Source organism: Lepisma saccharinum, chromosome 1, assembly GCF_977018435.1.
Source record: "Lepisma saccharinum chromosome 1, izLepSacc3.1, whole genome shotgun sequence".
In the NCBI taxonomy this organism is placed as follows: domain Eukaryota; kingdom Metazoa; phylum Arthropoda; class Insecta; order Zygentoma; family Lepismatidae; genus Lepisma; species Lepisma saccharinum.
Window position 1 is genome coordinate 174732415 of NC_139229.1, and position 18372 is coordinate 174750786.

The 18372-nt window shown below is 39.5% G+C and overlaps 1 protein-coding gene across 1 annotated transcript in view; it reads left to right on the top strand.

The window, feature by feature from the left end:
- The first annotated feature begins 4824 nt into the window (after nt 1-4824).
- The window catches only part of LOC145987293 (uncharacterized), an 85639-nt gene continuing 72091 nt past the window's right edge, over nt 4825-18372 (top strand). Inside the window, exon 1 of the mRNA XM_083121811.1 lies at nt 4825-4839. Within this exon, the coding sequence (XP_082977937.1) occupies nt 4825-4839 (15 nt within the window). The remainder of the gene's footprint in view (nt 4840-18372) is intronic.

The window sequence follows — 18372 nt, forward strand, 5'->3', positions numbered from 1 at the left end:
TATCTTCCTACGTACAAGTTGCTTCGCCTTTCCTCTGCGTGCTCCTGGCCTTTAGAAGGTCGAATGGATTCTCTGCAGTAGTTTCGCCAGTGTTACTCGAACCAATATTCCGGAATAACTCACTTCTCCCGCGCCGTGGACTGTAACGTCGGGCCGATATGCCGAAGTGCTTAGCCCGAACCAGAAGTTGAACCGAAATGAGTTTCAGTCGCCATCCGTGGTGGCAGGAAATGAGAGAGTGGTTCCATTCTCTCAACTTATAAAACCACAGGTGGCACACCTGCTATTGAAATATATTGTCCCCAGAAGTAGTAGTAGAGTAGTAAAAGTGATAATGAAAATGTAATAATAATAATATCGCTCTCTTCACGACAACAGTCCAGTGACGATCGAAGCTTCCCCTTGCCTCCTCCACACCCCTGGCCCTCCAGGTTTGCCACACTTCTTCTACGCTTCACAGTTGACACATTGCGCGTTGTACGTATGCGGTTCATTGTGCCTTCCCTGGTGTATTGTGTAAGGATTATTCCTTGCTTATTGGCAACACTGTAGGTGAGTGACGTAATCTTGTCTGCACTGTTTCCGTGGCGTTAACTTTAGTAATAATCAGTTTTATAACAACAATAACGGGCGATTTTCAAATGGCGTACAAATTCCACAAACAAAATTACTAAAGTACTCGGAACCTTTGATCGTTAGTTTTCTGTATACACTCGTATTATCCAACCTTGAAGCGCTCCGGAGTCGCTCCGGAGCGGAGTGGGCAAGTTCTTTGAATATCGCTCCTCGCTCCGGAGCGAAGCGTCACAAGGTATCGCTCCGCTCCGGAGCGGAGTGAACTGTTCCCTAAAATTTCGCTCCGGATCGGAGCGAGAAAATTTCCAACTTCCTCTGCTCCGATCCGGAGCGGAGCGTGTCAAGGGAGCGCTCCGCTCCGGAGCGGAGTGAACCATTATCTAAAATTACGCTCCTCGTTCCGGAGCGGAGCGAGAAATTTTACGATTCCCGCTGCTCCACTCCGGAGCGGAGCGAACCATTTCTTAGAATCTCGCTCCTCGCTACGGAGCGTGGGCAACAGCCGGAGCGTTGATCCGCTCCGCTCCAAAACCCTGGTGCCTACACCGCCGGTATCAAATCGGGGACCCCTTCCTTGCTAGGCTACTACGTTATCACTTCGACATCAGGGAGGTTCTGTCCTATTAGGAATAATGACATTCAAAATACATATAAGTGCTCCGCATTAAGGATTAAAAATACTTAAGCTTTTACAAAATAATTCACAGCCAACAAGTGATTTTTTCAAAGATGAAACAATGATTCGGAAGGAAGAGGGAAGGACAGGAATTGTACTGGGGGGTAAGTTAATATAGCCTATCCTAAAAAACATACGAAAATTGCGTATTTGGGCTAAACAGACCAGCCTTTTCCTATTTTCTGGGGGCAGACTGATCGACTGTGAACCGTTCTCCGCTTCACCCCCCTCCCCACCCCCTCTGCCACTGAATGAATTATTCATTGTATGTAGACGGTGGAAATACTGTGATGTTTTGATTAACTGAAGACAGCCACAAGTAAAAAAACACAGTTTCTGTACCACTACCTACCCAAGTTCTATATTGATACCCATCTAACGCGTCAACATGCGAATGTGACGCATTCCTTACGGGTTTTATTGCGTAGCATAAAAAATCCCGTGCCTGCAACACATCACGCCTACGCAAAATTAAATATTCAAAACATACGTCTTCACGATGCATGCAAAATATAAAGAAGTACGAAACGTTATGAAAAAAAATTAGGTGAAGCTTTTAGTGCGTTGTGTACTCTGTTCTTTCACGACGGCATCAGGCATTTCATGTGTGACAGCATATTATCGTATTCATTATAACGGAAAGCTACGTTGTAATATCTACTTTTGCATAAATATTTAAATAAATTTGCTTTCTTAGTGACGCAAACGTGATGGCACAGGTTGTAAGCTGTTGGAAATCTCAGGGTGAAGTATCTTACCTGAGGTAAAGATGGCGGGATTCATCTGTGATGTGACATTATCGTGGTATTTTTTAAAGCAAATTTTCCCTAGTAGAGATAGATTATACCAATTATACAGAGTTCCCCCAAGTACCAAAAATTATCAATCAGAGGCCAGTATTTCCTCCTCATTCCCCCTTTAGATACCAACCCGAACAAAAATCAAAGTCCCAATGACTGACATACATACATATAAATCTTGAGAGAGTGCAACAAATAAGAATAAGTAACAGAGGGAGTCGAGGGAAAGGAAACAGAAACAGGAAGAAAAGTATCAAGGAAACAGAATTAACCAAAAAAATAGCAGGACTTTTATTCGGAGGAGGCTGGAATTGTAAAGGTGAATATTACAGAGCTGCGTTCTAGGGGCGAGGCGGAATGTACAATAAAATATTTCGTAATTAGCATATTTAAGCTTCGTTTTAAAATTTGTTCAAAGAGAGAAAGGGGAGGTTGCACTTACCACTTAGGTTTTTCGCGAGTTCTGTAGCCTACTGGTTTCATTTTAACTTCTTTTTTTACCAAAATTTTGGAGTTGGCTGAAACCCATTTAGCACCCCCCCCCCTTTCTCCTTGCGTACGCCAGTGTCTGAGATTAAGTTGAAAAAGAAAGAGATAGAAAATAGGAGAGAATAAGAAATAAACTAAATCTGCGTCTGTATTAATATATATTTCTTATTATTATATCCACTGCACTCCAATCGAAAAAATCCGCCTGTCACAATCACTTATCATGCTGTCAAACAAAGTTGAATGTAAATCGGTGCTCAAAATAGTGTTTTTCCAATACTAATGGATAAGTAAAATTGTTCAAAGGAAAGGAGAGAAACAGAAATTATATATTTAGGCACATGAGAAATTGTACGTACTTACAACTATAATTGAAAAACGGAACGTGTGTGTATGTGGGTGCACATACGTACACAAAAAGAAACTTGGCACAACCTTCGCAGCGTGTGATCAGGATAACATGCTGAGGAGCCAAGGATTCCACGTCCCAACCAGCGACGGATTCAGAAGTTGCAGTTGGGAGGGGCGAATTTCAGGCGGATACCTTACCTCGCAGATAATCGATTCTAACCTACACATGCAGGAACATGACTTCAATGTTCTGAAGATTAGAGTATTGATTTGCAAAAATGGGGGTCCAGGGCTGGAATAGATGGTTCTTTTTGTCTGTCGTTGCCCCGGAAAATCGAACGATTAGATATGGGTTAAATAAATAAATTAAACAAATACCTATTCTCTTAAGGGGTCTACGGTTCGATACCGTTTTGAGGTATATTGCACACTGGTTTGGATCAAAATTTAGTTTTGAGTTTTTTTGTTTAATGTCCACTTTATGCACAGGTAGTCTAAGCGGGAGATCACCTACAGTTTAAAGAAGCATCCTACCCACCAAGTGCCTCCAGTGGATATTGAACACAAGACCTCTTGATTAGAAGGCGACAAAGTTAGCAGTTCTCGCTCCATCGATAAGGCCAAAGAACCTAATTTAACTGTAGGTCGAATTCTGATTATCCCATCATGAGCATAACATTGATTTTAATCAATTTTTTTTTAAAAAAATATATTCGGGAGCCTGTTAAACTTGGTGATAAAAGGCAGAATATTTGAGTCTTCAAAGATGTTAGGCACAATAATATTCTCAAAAACCTGCAGCTCGGAGGGGGCGATCGCTCCTGTGGCCCTCTTCGTGGATCCGCGTCTGGTTCGAACCCTGGGCAAGGCATGAGTGTGTCACGGTCACTTCTGGGTTGCAACGATCCTATTGAGTTGCTATTGGATTGTTGGAAATCAGATGTGCCCGTTACTGTGCCGTTATCCATCGATTTCATCACCCATTCTCATCGTCACGATAAGCGCGAGAGATAGAGAAGCGACGTAAAATTATCTAATTGAAAAGAAAGAAGAAGCAAAACGGTAAATAACGTCCGAAAGTCTACTATCCCTAGTTTTCGTACTGAAAGGTGCATTGCCACCATTAATTATTTTCAATCCCTAACCCATAAAATCAAATCGGTAGGACAGAACCTTGTTTGCAGTCAAATAATCCCGTAAGCATCGGCCCATCGACAAGGCTTCAAAACGTATTTGTGTATTCAGCGTGACAAGGTACCGCTCGACCGCAACCAATGAAAGGATCCGGCTCCGGTGACGTCACGTCTGGTCGGTTCGCTGCTGCTCCTCTGCGCGCAAGAACCCGCAGACGAACAGGTGGTGTTGTTATAGCAACAGGCGAAGCGGGTTCCCAGCGACAGCGCGGAGGTGTGCACTCCCATCGCTGGAATACAAACAGGTGGTGATCCAAGACTCCACCTTTGTGGCTCCGTCCTTGCAAGTTTGTGGAAGTTTACTCACGGCTGTGGTGCGTTCGTTGCTTCGTATGACTTTATACGGTGTTTAAAACCAAACAGATTTCGGCCTTAGCGCCACACAGGGAGACACTCGCAAGCACAGAAGAGATTTGTGAAAGTGTTTTGGGTGCTGAAGGCAACTGTAGGAAGTGGTTTCTCTGCATACCGTTTCTGGAAGCTAAAAATAGAGGTATTACTTCTTTTTTTTTTGCCTTCCAAGGCTACAAACAACTTGTGCCAAGAACTGACTCTGTTTGAACCCTCGGAATTACTTGGTTTTCAAATGGGTGTCGTTTGTCTGTGTGGGATTCTCTTGCAGCGGGCGAAACTGTGCCTTGCAGTTGCTTGAGTGTGTATGGGCTCTGTGAAGTGATTTTGTTGAAAATGAATCCCTTCGTGTTTCTGTTGTGGACGCTTCTTCTAGGACTTTGCCAGGATGCCCATGGACAAGGTGAGTACCCAGATTTAGCCCCACATTCATCGAATTTCGATTAGCCTATGTGCCAGTTAGATATTTGCCAATTATTTTTGCATGAACAGATATAACATTGGATTAATATGTACCTTCCTGATCACTATTGTAAATATCTGTTAGGATTTGAAAACAATGTTGGTGTCGGTCCCTTCCCTGATAAGCAGTAGTGTGGCCAAGAATCCCGTAAAAATGGGGAAGACTAAAACTATTATTTTAAACATGCCACAGTGGTAACATCCCCCTTCTTTTCGCGTATTTAACTTTTTAAAAGTTGTCTGAGGTAATAGGGTGTATTGTCATTGTCACGCCAATGTGCACGCCGATTAATGTGCCATATTGTTACTGTTTTGAATATGTATACGAATGTACATTTCCATGGACATCCGCAGGATTTTTTCCAGGGGGGGGCAAACGAAGGCAAATTTTCCCCCAAAATAGTGTTGTTCCCTAAAAACAATGCTTAAATTTGAATTTATGGTGTTCATGCAATAAATAACACATATTATTGTGGCTAAAATGAAATTATATGTATGAAATACATATTTTTTGGTTGACTTTCATTTTCCAGGGGGGGCCACGGCCCCCCCTTGCCCCCCCTTCCGGACGCCCATGTACATTTCCCAGCGCACTACACTGACAATTTCTTCACACAGAACAACGTGGATTATGTCCTTCACTTAATTTTTCATAAAAGTTTTATCATCTGTAGCTGCATCTCCTTGTTTGCTCTGTACGTACCTTGTGTATTTTATGTGCTTATAATATGCATAAAATGCGTGTATATTTCATTTTACGTCGCGCGATAAATTGATCTTTATCACGATTTTCAGCGTTTGATGCAAATTTAATCTTTTTTCGCGCATGTGGCGAAAAAATAAGGTGAAAATTGGAAATTTGCAGCTACGATTTCTTGTAATCGTGCCTCATTTTTAGCTTTAGGCTCAGAAGAGTTGTCAGAGTATTTCAAAATAATTTCATTGTTTCATGCAAATTTAGTTCCTTTTTTAAGCCTTTCAGTTCATGGTTTAAAATTTTCAAAAGTGTTTATAAACCTAAATTCAAACTCGTCAATTGGCTAACTGTTCTTATTTATAGCCATTAATCTTGACAAAAATGTCACATGTCTTTCACTGAATGTTATGTAATATAAATCAGGATTTCTGTAGAAATATTGTTCTTTTGGCAATTAACAAGGCTCTTTGCAGTCCAAAACATGTTATATGTTGATAATTTTGGGAATTCAGGTGTGCAAGTGCTGTACAGAAAGCTAACAAGTACGAATTGAGAAAACTTAGGATTTTAGTACCGAGACAGCTTTTTAAATATATGTAGAACTTCTTAATAAATAACCTGTCAATCACCCTCTTGGTATGTACGAACAAGTTGCATGTTAGAGCAATTTTGCTTTGGACTGTATTTTCATGTGGCATGTAGTCAAGTTTACAAGCGTTTCAAACAATAAAAATGGGTGTCGTCTCAATTGTTCTAGTCTTGAATTTTTAACTGTTACCTCAGTCTAATCTCGATACCATCCCTATTTTACTTTATGTAATATACTTTTCATTATAAATTCTTAATAACGTTCCATGAATGTCATTTGAAGTTATTAGGAATACGAATCCCAGAACAAACTCTTATCTCAAGTGTGGTGTAGGTAATGCTACCATATTCCCAGACCCTGAAATCGTTTTTTTTTCTTTTTGCAAAGTTCACTGAAACTACAAATCCGATGGAGTGGGAGAAACGGGTTTATGGGAGGGTTGGAAAACGACTTGACCGGTAATTCTGTAATGCATTCGTTCCCTCCTTTCTCCTTCCCTGCTGAAGCTGCTGTAAACATACCAGAAACTGTGAAACCATTAGAGTGAAATTATTTTTTATATGTATTTATTATTATATGTCGCTTCTCTGTTTATTAGGCTATTACCTAAATATAGATGAAGATGATTGATGAGCAGATACAATCCTTGAACGGAAAATCACAAAGGAATACCCATACCCATGCCGGGAAAATGAAATGGTGTGAACGAAGTGCTTCAGAATATACTTACTGCCCCAGTGTAAAAAACATACAAACACCTCGAAAATTTGTTCGCTTTGATATAAAAAAGTTTTTGACCTATTTTTGAGGCAATCTAAGTGACAAAATAAATTCAAATGTATTTCGCACATGTTGGAACTAATTAAAATAAATAATTTATGGATACATATCACCAGTGATTCTGATAAGAAGCAAATAAAATGCCTGAGTATGTGCTAAAAAGAGCTCGGTACATTTTCATGCGCTGGCTGCAGTTGGAAAAAGGTCGGAACGGGATGAAAATAAAGGGCTGTCACAACCACTTCGTGTTATTTCATTCTGATACCTATATGTTACTACCAGTGGCGGCGAGGAAGGCAGTTGCCCCCACACTAAGCTAATCTTATCTACAAAGGGAATTATATTGTCTTTGCCCCCCTCCCCCCAAGTTTTGATACCTTGCCCCCCGGTTTTGGAACCCAATCTCCGCCATTGGTTACAACATTGGCAATATCAGAAATATAACGATACGATTGATACCAAGTCGGCAGTAACTATGTAATGTCACATTGTGTGACAGTTTACACTCCTTTTCACAATATAATATCTTCGGCTACATTAAGTTAGAATTTCCGATTTCATCAATGTGCGCTTAATACTACTGTTTGCTCAAAAGTGGTAGTGTGCGATTTTTTTTTGTTTCTTTATTTGATTTATTTTACTTCGCTTTTCTGTCACTTGTGGCTAATAGCGAAGACGAGAATGAGAGATGATATGATGAAATTGATGAGGGGACAGTCACAAGGAACGCCCAGGTCCGGATTCGAACCAGAGACCGTGGCGTCGTAGCACGCTATGATAACCGTTCCGCCATGGATGCCGACGTGTGTTGGTTTCATAGGACACTTTGTTAGTATATATTTGCTAATCAATCACGACTGCATTAAGTGGCATCGGTGCCTTGTGACATTGATGGATTTGAATTTTGATATGACTCTTAAGTTTTGTGCTGCGAGGCGGGAATCGATACTAAAAGTATTAGAACACAAGTTAAGGTGCTCACTTCGGAAGGAGATATACAAGACGTGACATTTCTGAGAGAAGGCTGTCTTCAAAACAGACGCTAGAAGTTACACTAATGACATTAAAGTGTTTTCGTGACAACAGTTTGTTTCCAAGAAACTGTCGTCGTCGTAACAGATTGTTGAGATTTCAGAGGGTGAAGAGGAAAGTGATGAGATAGTCTGCCTGAGTTCAGATGTCAGCATTTTCTCACAGGAACCTGTAGAAAACAATGGGGAATTGATAGTTGCGCTGGTCTTGCAAACGTTTGACACTTTGCTGTTTGTTGATATCGACCACACCTAACTTTTCATTTCAATTCAGCATATAGTTCTATTGTTGGCACTCGTATTCCGTAGATCGCTGATTCAAAACCTCATCTGACCGTTACAATAAAAAAAAATTTCCAAGAAATACTCTTCTTCGGATGGCAGTCTTTCCTTTAGTACTCCACGAAGTTGATTCCTAAACTACGCTTTTGTCCGTTCTAGGTATAGAATGGCAATGTGCAATTAAGGAGTGGGAGATTTTTATCTTACATCATTCTTACACTATTCTGCCTCTTTAGGATGATCCTGAATATGGGAATGAATTGTGATTATATGAAATTGATAAAGTGACACTCGCAAAGGACACATATGTCCACGCCAGGATTCGAATCTGGAACCATAAGTGAAGAGAGCCTGGACCAAGCATGCAATCAACGTGCACGGCAAATGAGATGGCTTCAGTAGACATGTGCCATATCCTTTGGTACTTCTTTCTTTGCTTTTCAGATACAATGCTCAGAAACCAGTCATTGATCGACGGTATGATAATTTTCTATCCAATTTAATATCACATTTTACTTTAAAATAAAGAGTAGTAGCCTAGATAAGTTTGTGGTTCAAATAAATCCTATCTTTATTGTTAAACACATCATAACAGTCTGGAGAATGAGAATGAAACTCGCAGCTTCACCCATAGTCTTAATTAAAAAACTTTTAATACCGGTGTTAAGGAGCTATCGACTGCATAATGAATATTCAATAACGCGTTGTACCACAGATAAGGGTATACTCGTCGAATATTGAAGTTTCTTATTCATGGATGGAAGTTTTGTCTAAGAACATTGTACTTGAGCAAGTAATAACCTCTTGCTGGTAAAGGAGGCTTAGCTATTTTGCATATCACTGTTTGAAACGATTGAGTTTAAAGAGATGCTTTTTAGCATTTCAGAGCACATCTACGTTGCATATCGACTGCATCCAACACGATTCGTCCATTAGACGTAAGCTCTTTAAATCTTTAACACCTACAGGCTTATCGGAGAAAGGCGCGACGAAACCTATTTATTTCTGTGCTGTGTTGCCTTGCCTTAGGTGTCAAAAGTACAGCTACACACACCTCTGCTTTCGATTTCTCACACCACGTCGCTAGTTAACTTTCCATGCTAGATTGCATCTTCAATTATGCACCCATCTTGCGAGCCAGCGGGTTCTTGACCTGTCACGCAACAAGCAAACAATGAAAACGTGTCGTTTCTCCCATCTCGTCTTCCTTCATTTATGTTAAATAGCTTTTGCTAGCATTAAGTGATAACAGTTGCCTCAAATTACTCCAATCAAAATTACAGTTTATGAGCAATGTTCGGCAATACTAAGTTTCGATGCACTGAATTGCAGACTTACTTTGTTGTTTACTGTCATTGTTCTTACGTGCTCTTTCGCTCGTCGAAGTCATTTATTTTGCGTGTGCGTGTGAAATGGACCTGTGTTTTTACAACTCGAGGGAATATCAACAGTTTGAAATGTAGCACCACAGCAGATAAGATCGTTCATTGGAAAAAATAAGTATAAGGCTTTATGTGCAACCTACAGAACACAGTAAAAAGTATCTAGCGTGTAACGTCGTGTACATAATTTATATGTACATTCAGGTTTGACCATACATTGTAGCTATTGCAGAACTAGGAGAGTGTGTGGAAGGGGGTGAGGTACGATTGTCTCTCCTGGGGTGTTCTGAAAGTGTACAAAATTACATCTTCATAATAACAAATCGAATCGATAACAAAGTATGACCAGACTTAATTACTTATTCTCAGGATGCAATTTAAATGTCCCTAGATAATGGTTAATTTCCACTCCAAAAGGAATAGGATAATATTTTTTTAAAAATAACTCAAAGGTTTATTTTAGACTTTAAAATTATATCTGCACAACTGTTCTCAAAGTAAATAACTTGCCCTAATTTTTATGTTTCGTCAGTTCACACACTTATAGTTCTTTTAACTACTGGGGAATGAAACATCACGTATTAAGCTTCTTGTAAAACAATACTGTTATTACACATAACATTACACATAAGCCTATCTAGAGATCACTTGGCTGATATCCCGAGAGAACTTCTTCATCTTCAACAATACTTTTATTATTGGATCTTAATAGTAACGCATGAATAAAGCATAATGAAATAAGTGGCTCGTGTAATGAGAAAATCTATAGGTATGCACAGCTGTACCCATTCAATGTTTCATTTAATTTGAAAGAAAGTGTGAATTTTCATTCTTGTAGAACAGATACAGTTGTCCAGATCAATAATAGTATAAGACTAAATCTAAAATTCTGTGATTAGCTAGCAATGCAGTTTTATTCCGGGCAGTTTTAATGCCTTCCATATCCATTCATAATAATGCAAGTTTGTAGCAAGCTAACAATTATTTGAAACCAAATATTTTACTAATCATTTAGAGAATTTGTGTGTCTTTCTAAAGTTACTAAGATTTTATTTCTAGAAAACATAATTGAAAATAATAAATACGATGCTGTGAATGCTATTGATAATATAAATTGAGAACCCAAAACATATTTTCCAAAAGTATCGCCAAGTTTGCGTTTAGCGTACATTGTGAAGCACCGACAGACATGGCTAAGAGGGGAAGACATGTATGGCATGATACGTTGAAGAGGAAACAATCGTTCGGTTAATGAGATATTAAGGTTTGAATTAATAATAATACATGTTCATAATTTTTGGGTAGTTTTATCACAGGGACAGTAATAAATCGTACAGTTGACTCCGCCCCTTCCTCACTTATAATGAGGTACGAATGAAAAGCTGGTACGTGACTGCCATAAATGTATTTCATTATGCATGTAACAGTAGGTGCCTGCTTTGTTTTTCCTTAACCCACTGTTGAGCAACTATGATGGTTCCACTGCTTGCGTCGCTCACGGGAAGAAATAAAACACCAGCAGAATACGGGGTATGTGCTAAAAGCATAGACAATGCCAATCAGGCCATATACGTGTGGAGTGTGTTGACTTTTTTGAATGGTAATTCAGAAATATTGGTTTCACCGTTTTGAAAGCTATTACGATGAACACACGCACAATCTAATGCAACCGAGTGAGCAGGGGCTTTCTCCTAAAGCTATTCATTCCAATATTCTTCATTTTGTTCCCAATTAAGATAATAGGAATTACGCTAGGAGGCTTATGAAAGGGAAATTTCGTACGAAGAAGACAATTGTTACGTCGTGGTAACAATGGTAATTATTTTCGTTCGCATGAGTTATGGATGTGTTTCCGTGAGGTGATTCCCTGCTAGTCAACTCTTCTTTCTTTGATCTTGTCTTGATTATATAACATCATATATCTGTGACGAGTGATGACAGTACTGCAAAGCTTAGATGCAATTTATTTGCGCTACGAGATCTTTCCCAGTAAATGACAACTCGGGCGAGGAGGACTTAATCGTAGTCACCCAGTAGCGATGCCAAAATAAAAGAGGGGGTCGGTGGGCAGATGGGAATAATCACAGAAATCTTGTAAGAAATTGTTCAGTGGCGCTTTATCGTTATAAGTGTTCAGCAAAAAGGCAAATTATTTTGAGATACTGTATGTTTACTTACAAGAAAGCTTTCTACACTGTTAGAAGTTAATGTGAAATTAAACGAACAATATTCTGCCGTTAAAATTTAAGTCTGTGTATCAACTTACAAAAAAAAAAAAAAAGGGACGCTGCCACGGGAGCGTACGCAAGGGGGTTGATGGGGCTACAACTCTCCCGAAATTTTAAATTAATATACTGTTGATGGTGGGGACACCGCAACAAGTGCCTGCTTTCAAGGTAGGTCTAGGTTAGGAAAACTTACAATTACGTGCACTACACGATATCTTACTTAATGTATAAAATAACTTGGGGCTGGGTTCTGGCGGCTGAAGCTTTCCCCCAAATTCCTGCAAATATATAACTTAAATAGTATGTATTGCTAATTAATTTTACTTCATTAGCAGGATTAAAGATCTTGTATAATAAGTTGTAATATGCTGAGAAATTCAGGGTTTCTACTCCTCACAATTTTTCTCCTTCACATGGCGGCTGCTGATAAGGGATGAGCCCCCTCCGAAATAAAATTCTGGCTACGGGCCTGGTGAGAGGTGAAGAATGCGGTCTTTAAAAAACAATGTAATAAGAACAACACAAGAAATACGTATCTGCATAGACATCGTCGGTAAACATTCCTTGCTGAAATTCTCTTTATGTACTCATACACCTTTAACGTTTCACTCAGTTCACATAGAATCTTAAAGATATTGTCGATAAGTCTTTACTTAACCGCTCTCTAACTGATTTTTATTAGTAATAATAAGGTTTTCCTGAAACTTCACACTCAAACTTAGCTGTAAACTTTCTCAGCTTGCATTTGCATTCAAAGAGAAAACAAAGGCTACAGTAAAGATGTACTTTTTCAATACCTGCAAGAAGTTATCATATATGACGCAGTAATGGTGTAGATTACGGCACGTGTTAGTAGAGTTTCACCTCAATAAATTGTTAATGATTTGGTTATCTGTTTCTATCTAATTGTCCATTATTTAGAAGAGCTTTCTGTTTACTGATTTCTTTATGTATGGTGTGTACGTTATGGAGATAAACTGTACGTAAATCATTTCTTCAGACGCCACGTTTAAAGCTATATAATTGAAACATGACTTGGTTGGCACGAGCTTGCCGTGAAATCATAAAGCATATTGTTTCTATATGTTATGGAATGCAGAAGTTTTCTTGAATATTTTTATCTACTGGTCACTTAAAACACGTGGAACATAAAGAGTTTATTACTGCTTCGGTAAATACACAGTTGAACGATCGTAAACTTGGTTATTTTGCTTAAGACTTGGCTGCACCAGAGTATGCAGTTGCATACTAATGGGCCATTATATGCTCAATTGTATAGTGTGCATCCTCTTGTATCTGAACGTTGCTCGGTTTCTGTTAAAATTACATTTATCTATGATTACACTATAAATTATGCTTGTTATATTTGCGTGTTAATTAAACGAACAAATCCGTAGTTTAACGCTGATCATGAGAATGAAATAATGATCATGATGAGTAATGTGAGTGGAGACATAACAGCTTAAAACTTGGGGACCGGGCAGCCAAACCCAACTGTAGAATTATAATAGATTCGGTGTCATGGCGGAGGACGGTATCTGTTTATTTTAAAGCTTGCTAAAGTGCTTTTTTTTCGTTTCACCTATTTTTCAGAATATCTCTGAGAATAGTATATTGGACAATTAACTGGAATAATAAGTGCCTCAAACTGATATCTACAGAGTAAATTACAAAATTATTATTATTATATACTATGTTATTTGGGGAAAATATGCTTTATTAAATGGATTTTGCAGCTTCGATATGCATTTTGTATCATTTTTTTTTTTTTTTTGCATGCTGCACATTTCACTAAATTTCAGAACCATAGTCCAACATATTATTTTTCTGTTATTTCCGTAAAAGTGCGAGTATGGGATATACGTATATAATCATGGGGTAGAGCCCAGGAGGAAGTTGCTCCCTTACCTTATGGACTAGTACGTTCAGAGGGCACCACGTTGGTAATAGCAAAACATTTTATTCATTCTTGACCAGTACTTTTTCAAAATTCACCGTTCTACTCCTTTTTACTTGTGACGTAATATTGCAAGAATTCCCCGCCTAACCAAACCTAATTATTCATGGCGATTAAGGTAAACTTTACATCCCTATACGATATCCTCCTCCACAGCAATCAAATAGTTATATCTTAGCACGCCTGTTTTCATAGCAAACGTGACGCCCACTAAGACGCCGGAGAAGTGGAAACAGAACTCAACAGACCCCCTTCCGGCGTCTCAGTGGGCAATAACCCTTAAGATAACCTGGAAACTTCTGGAGCGGAAATTCCGGGTTCCATTCCGGGCTCTTCCCTGTAGTGGGCGTTGTTACATCATTTGATTTCAATAGAAGCCGACAACAGAAGTTCTGTTGCCAGATATTTCCGTGTTTCGCCGGGTCTCGGTGGGCGTCAGGTAAAGCTTTACATTTCAAATATTCCATAACATAAAAGCTGTTAAGTGCAATCTTACGTTTAAGACTTGTGCTAAAATTAAGCCTCAAAGAGCTTATGCAACGGTTTTATCGAAACGGAATCTCTTGGTTCTACTATGTTAACTTTCCTACCCGCTGTTGATATCACCGTCATTCTTGGCGTCTCTACAGCCATCTGCCAGCCTTGGAGCTGTTTCGTAATTCAGTAGAGGCTCCTTAAACAAGGAGATGCCTTATCACTCTTATAACCTGGCGAGCTTAATTGAGAAAAATACGTTTTTACTTCACAGAACGCCGCTTCCCAACGAACAGAACGAGAGGCGAAAGTGGATGCAGATTTCATTGAAGAGAAGCCAACGTGATGAAACCATGAAGTCCGCTGAATAATGATGGCAGGGAGAGGAGGGGGAGGGAATGAATAACATGACGATCTGATAAATCGTTTTTACAACACGCTATTCTGTTCTTTTTTTTTTTCTGTTTTGTTTCCGACGAAGGCGCGTGCGTAAATTGATGTTTGCACTGATGCATTGTTGTTGGGTTGGGGAACTGCCATTGTTTGATGTCCTGTAAAGCAAATGGCGCGATGCGAATGCATTTGGTTCTTCTTAAGATACGAATCATTGTTTCGTTTTGGGAAACTTCTACATACTCTTTGGCAGTGTCGGCGATTAGAGGGGGGCAGTTGCCACCCACTTTTTGCCACTTTTGCCCCCGCACCATGCTAAGCCTTATCTACCAAGGGAAAACTGTCCTTGTCACGACCAATTTTGAAACACAATCGCCGCCACTGCCTTTGGTGTAGTGGTTATCGTAGAGTGCTTCGAAACCCCACATTTCTGAGAATCGATGTCAGTTGTCGTCCGTTCATTTCCGCCATTGAGGTTAACGCACTGGAGGAAATTTTCATGACGAAAAGTAACGTTATCAAAATTCCATATTGCAACCGTCTAGTCTGTTCTGCTAACTCAAGCCCTGATGGCTACGGTATCGAATGGCCCACATACAAGTATGAACGCGTGCGATACTCAAACCAAAGACAGAACGTTTATACTAATATCAGGTCAAAGTACAAAAAAACTAGAGGCAAGAGGAAATATACCGGTAATTAACAACTTAATTGGATTCCTGACCGTACGGCGGAGTCCTGGGCCGCTTCCATATTCGGTTCGGATGTCTTCCTTGTTGCATCACTCCTCAATGCGTCATATCCAAACATCTCTTGTATCCACACTACTACATTGTTGCACACTCTTTATTGTCTTGCCGTTTTCCTGCTTCCATCATATTCTTAATGTCCTCATTGTGTGTCTTCCAAAGAAACCTCATCTTTTATTTCCTACGTTCTTTTACCTCTTATTTCCTCCATCCTTTTCATATTTCCTTAATATCCATGTTTTTAAATCGTGATATTATTGAACCATAATGCATCTGTATGTAGGATTTCTTACACTATAGTGGTACTTTTGACATCATATTAGATCCTTCCCGTCTTTAAAACAAAACCTCCCCGGTGGCATGGCGTAAAGTCGTAGTCTTGTAAATAAGGGGTCCCGGGTTCTATACTCGGTGGACAAACATAGTGGTTCGGATCCCACTTTAAACTGTAGACGCAGTACCAATTAGCCTTACTGTGCATAAAGTGGACTTAAAACACAAACTCAATCAATCAAAGACTCAAACTTAAAAAGAGTTTGCCCCGCATTGCACTCTCCTGTTTATTTCTGAGTTTGTCTCATCTCTGGTCTACCGCACTTTTAAAGCTACGTGTGTTTGCTAAATCTTCATTTCATATTCTAATCTTCTTTTTCGTTCTTGTTAATTGTGTCCACTATAATTTGAGACAGTTTATGTTTAAACAATAAACAATATGCTACCTTTGTGTGACTTGCTCTTTCCTTTTATGTCCGAGCTATACGTGCTTAATTTGGTCGAACCTCAATAAACAAGTTAAATTATCTACACCATGTCGTTCCCCTGAGAATAATATGGGAATTGAATCACACGAGTCATCGCTAAGATTCGTTCCAAAAGAAAAAGAAACAATCCTTCCTTGAACGACAATGTAACCTCACCATCTAGATGACACGGTTTCACTTTGCACGCTCTGGAGGTAGTTGTTTATTTGCAGTGTCTTCTTTCCTTGCATCGTACTTGGCTATTCACAACGACTGTGAAATCTGATATGCACTGGAAGTAGCTGCATTTAATTCATTACACGATACCTCTCATAGTATGTGGAGGAGTGAAAGCGGCCATATACACATTCAGGTCAAGAGCTGATTAAAGAAATTCTGTAGTTGACTTCTCAAATACTTGTTGCACAATGTGTTTACTTTTAAGTACGACAGCACTTTAAGTTTTCATCGACTATCATTGTAAAATATACTGTTTTTTGTTATACGATTTCTCCTACTGTCACCCATAAAGATGTGTGAATTCCAATAGTTCATCAGACTTTTTCATATGGTTTTACACAGTGTGAGGTATAAGAACTGAAACAAACACTACCACAAAGCACTTCCTTTCCCCTCACGTGTATAGAATGCAAAATAAAAGAGAGTGGCAAATTGTAGTGGAGAACTTTCGTACAAGATCTTTAGGGGTGACAGTTTAGTGTAAAAAGTATGGCGGAATGGAACTCCAAGCATGGCCTTACAAATACAGTTCAGTGTAACAGAACACTCATTTGGGTGTTAATGCGGAAATGACGTTGCAGCACCATATTTGGTGTCTTGTTACACCATTGGACTGTCAAACAACACCAAGTATATACAAGACTATATCTTTCGATTGGGCATTGGGTGTTGGGTTGCACCAATTGTGGTGAGTTAAGTTACCACTTGTGGTAGCTAGTCAACTCCATTTTTTTCCGAGTGTACTAGTTGAATTTGGTTTCGAGTATATCTCACATTAAAATGTTAGCTTTTTGTCAATAAAATTATTACATAAAACGCATCTCGTCTTTGGCTGACCCATAAGCACAACATAAGATCTTGCTTTCTCCATTAACATCCATTCTATTATCCCTTTGTTTTCCCAAGCTTCTTTTATTTTCCACTGTGCTTGTTAATCAGAAATACGAAGAAGCAATTCTTGGTTCACCCCTTGGAAAGTTACTTGGCAGCCAGAGCTTCACCCACTCCAGTCGTTCCACTTTCGCCACTTAGCGATCTTCGTTTTTAAGACTTCGGTATTGTCGTGGTCGCTTTTGTCCGTACGTGATACTTCCAGCCAGTATTTCAGCGGGAAACATATTGCAGGGTTCGAGTGGGGTGTGTGAGGAAAAAGTTAGTTACTATTTTCTGCTTACTTAGAGCAATAACTCTGAGGACCAGGAAATGAATTTCTCTCAGTGACTGGTCGTGCAAACGTCAGGTTCTTTTGTTTAAGAAATTCGTGATGTTTAAACATCTTACAATCAATTGAAATTATTGCACTCCTAGATGCATCATCCCTTTATAGGCCAACATCTGCAACGCTGTTTTTAATTGAGTTACACATGGACAGCGCATCGAACACCATCGTCGCTGTTGTGTCTTCTCAAGAAGAGGGTGTCCCAAACAAGGGTGGCTAGTTACCCTCAAGATCAACAGAGATTTAATTAAGGCTTTCAAAACTGAATATACCCACAGACCTTACAATTTTTCTCTGTGTGGGTACGCAGATATATTCTTCTTAGGACCGGCGTATCTTTAAACACCTTTCTTAATGGGACCAAAAAAAATGTTGGGACTTTTTGCCGGTCCCAATAAGGAAAAGGCATTTCGAGACTCCTGAGAGCCCTTGCGACCTGTACGCGAAGTATTTCGAAGGTACCAAAAAGTTCATATTTGTTGGATTAGTGTTTATGTCGCTGTGTTACACTCTGCCACCTGCTGGTGAAACCTGGTACCTTCAAGGCTGTGTAAAACTGTGGTGTTTAATCGCATCCCTTGGTACCGAGAAGTGTGGGTGTGTAAAATCTTGGATCTATTTCGCATGTATTGGTACCGAACATCCCAGGGGGATGAGAGGCGAGGAAAGGTACGTGCAAATGCCGACGGGGTTCCCCTCTCGCCTGGCCGTCT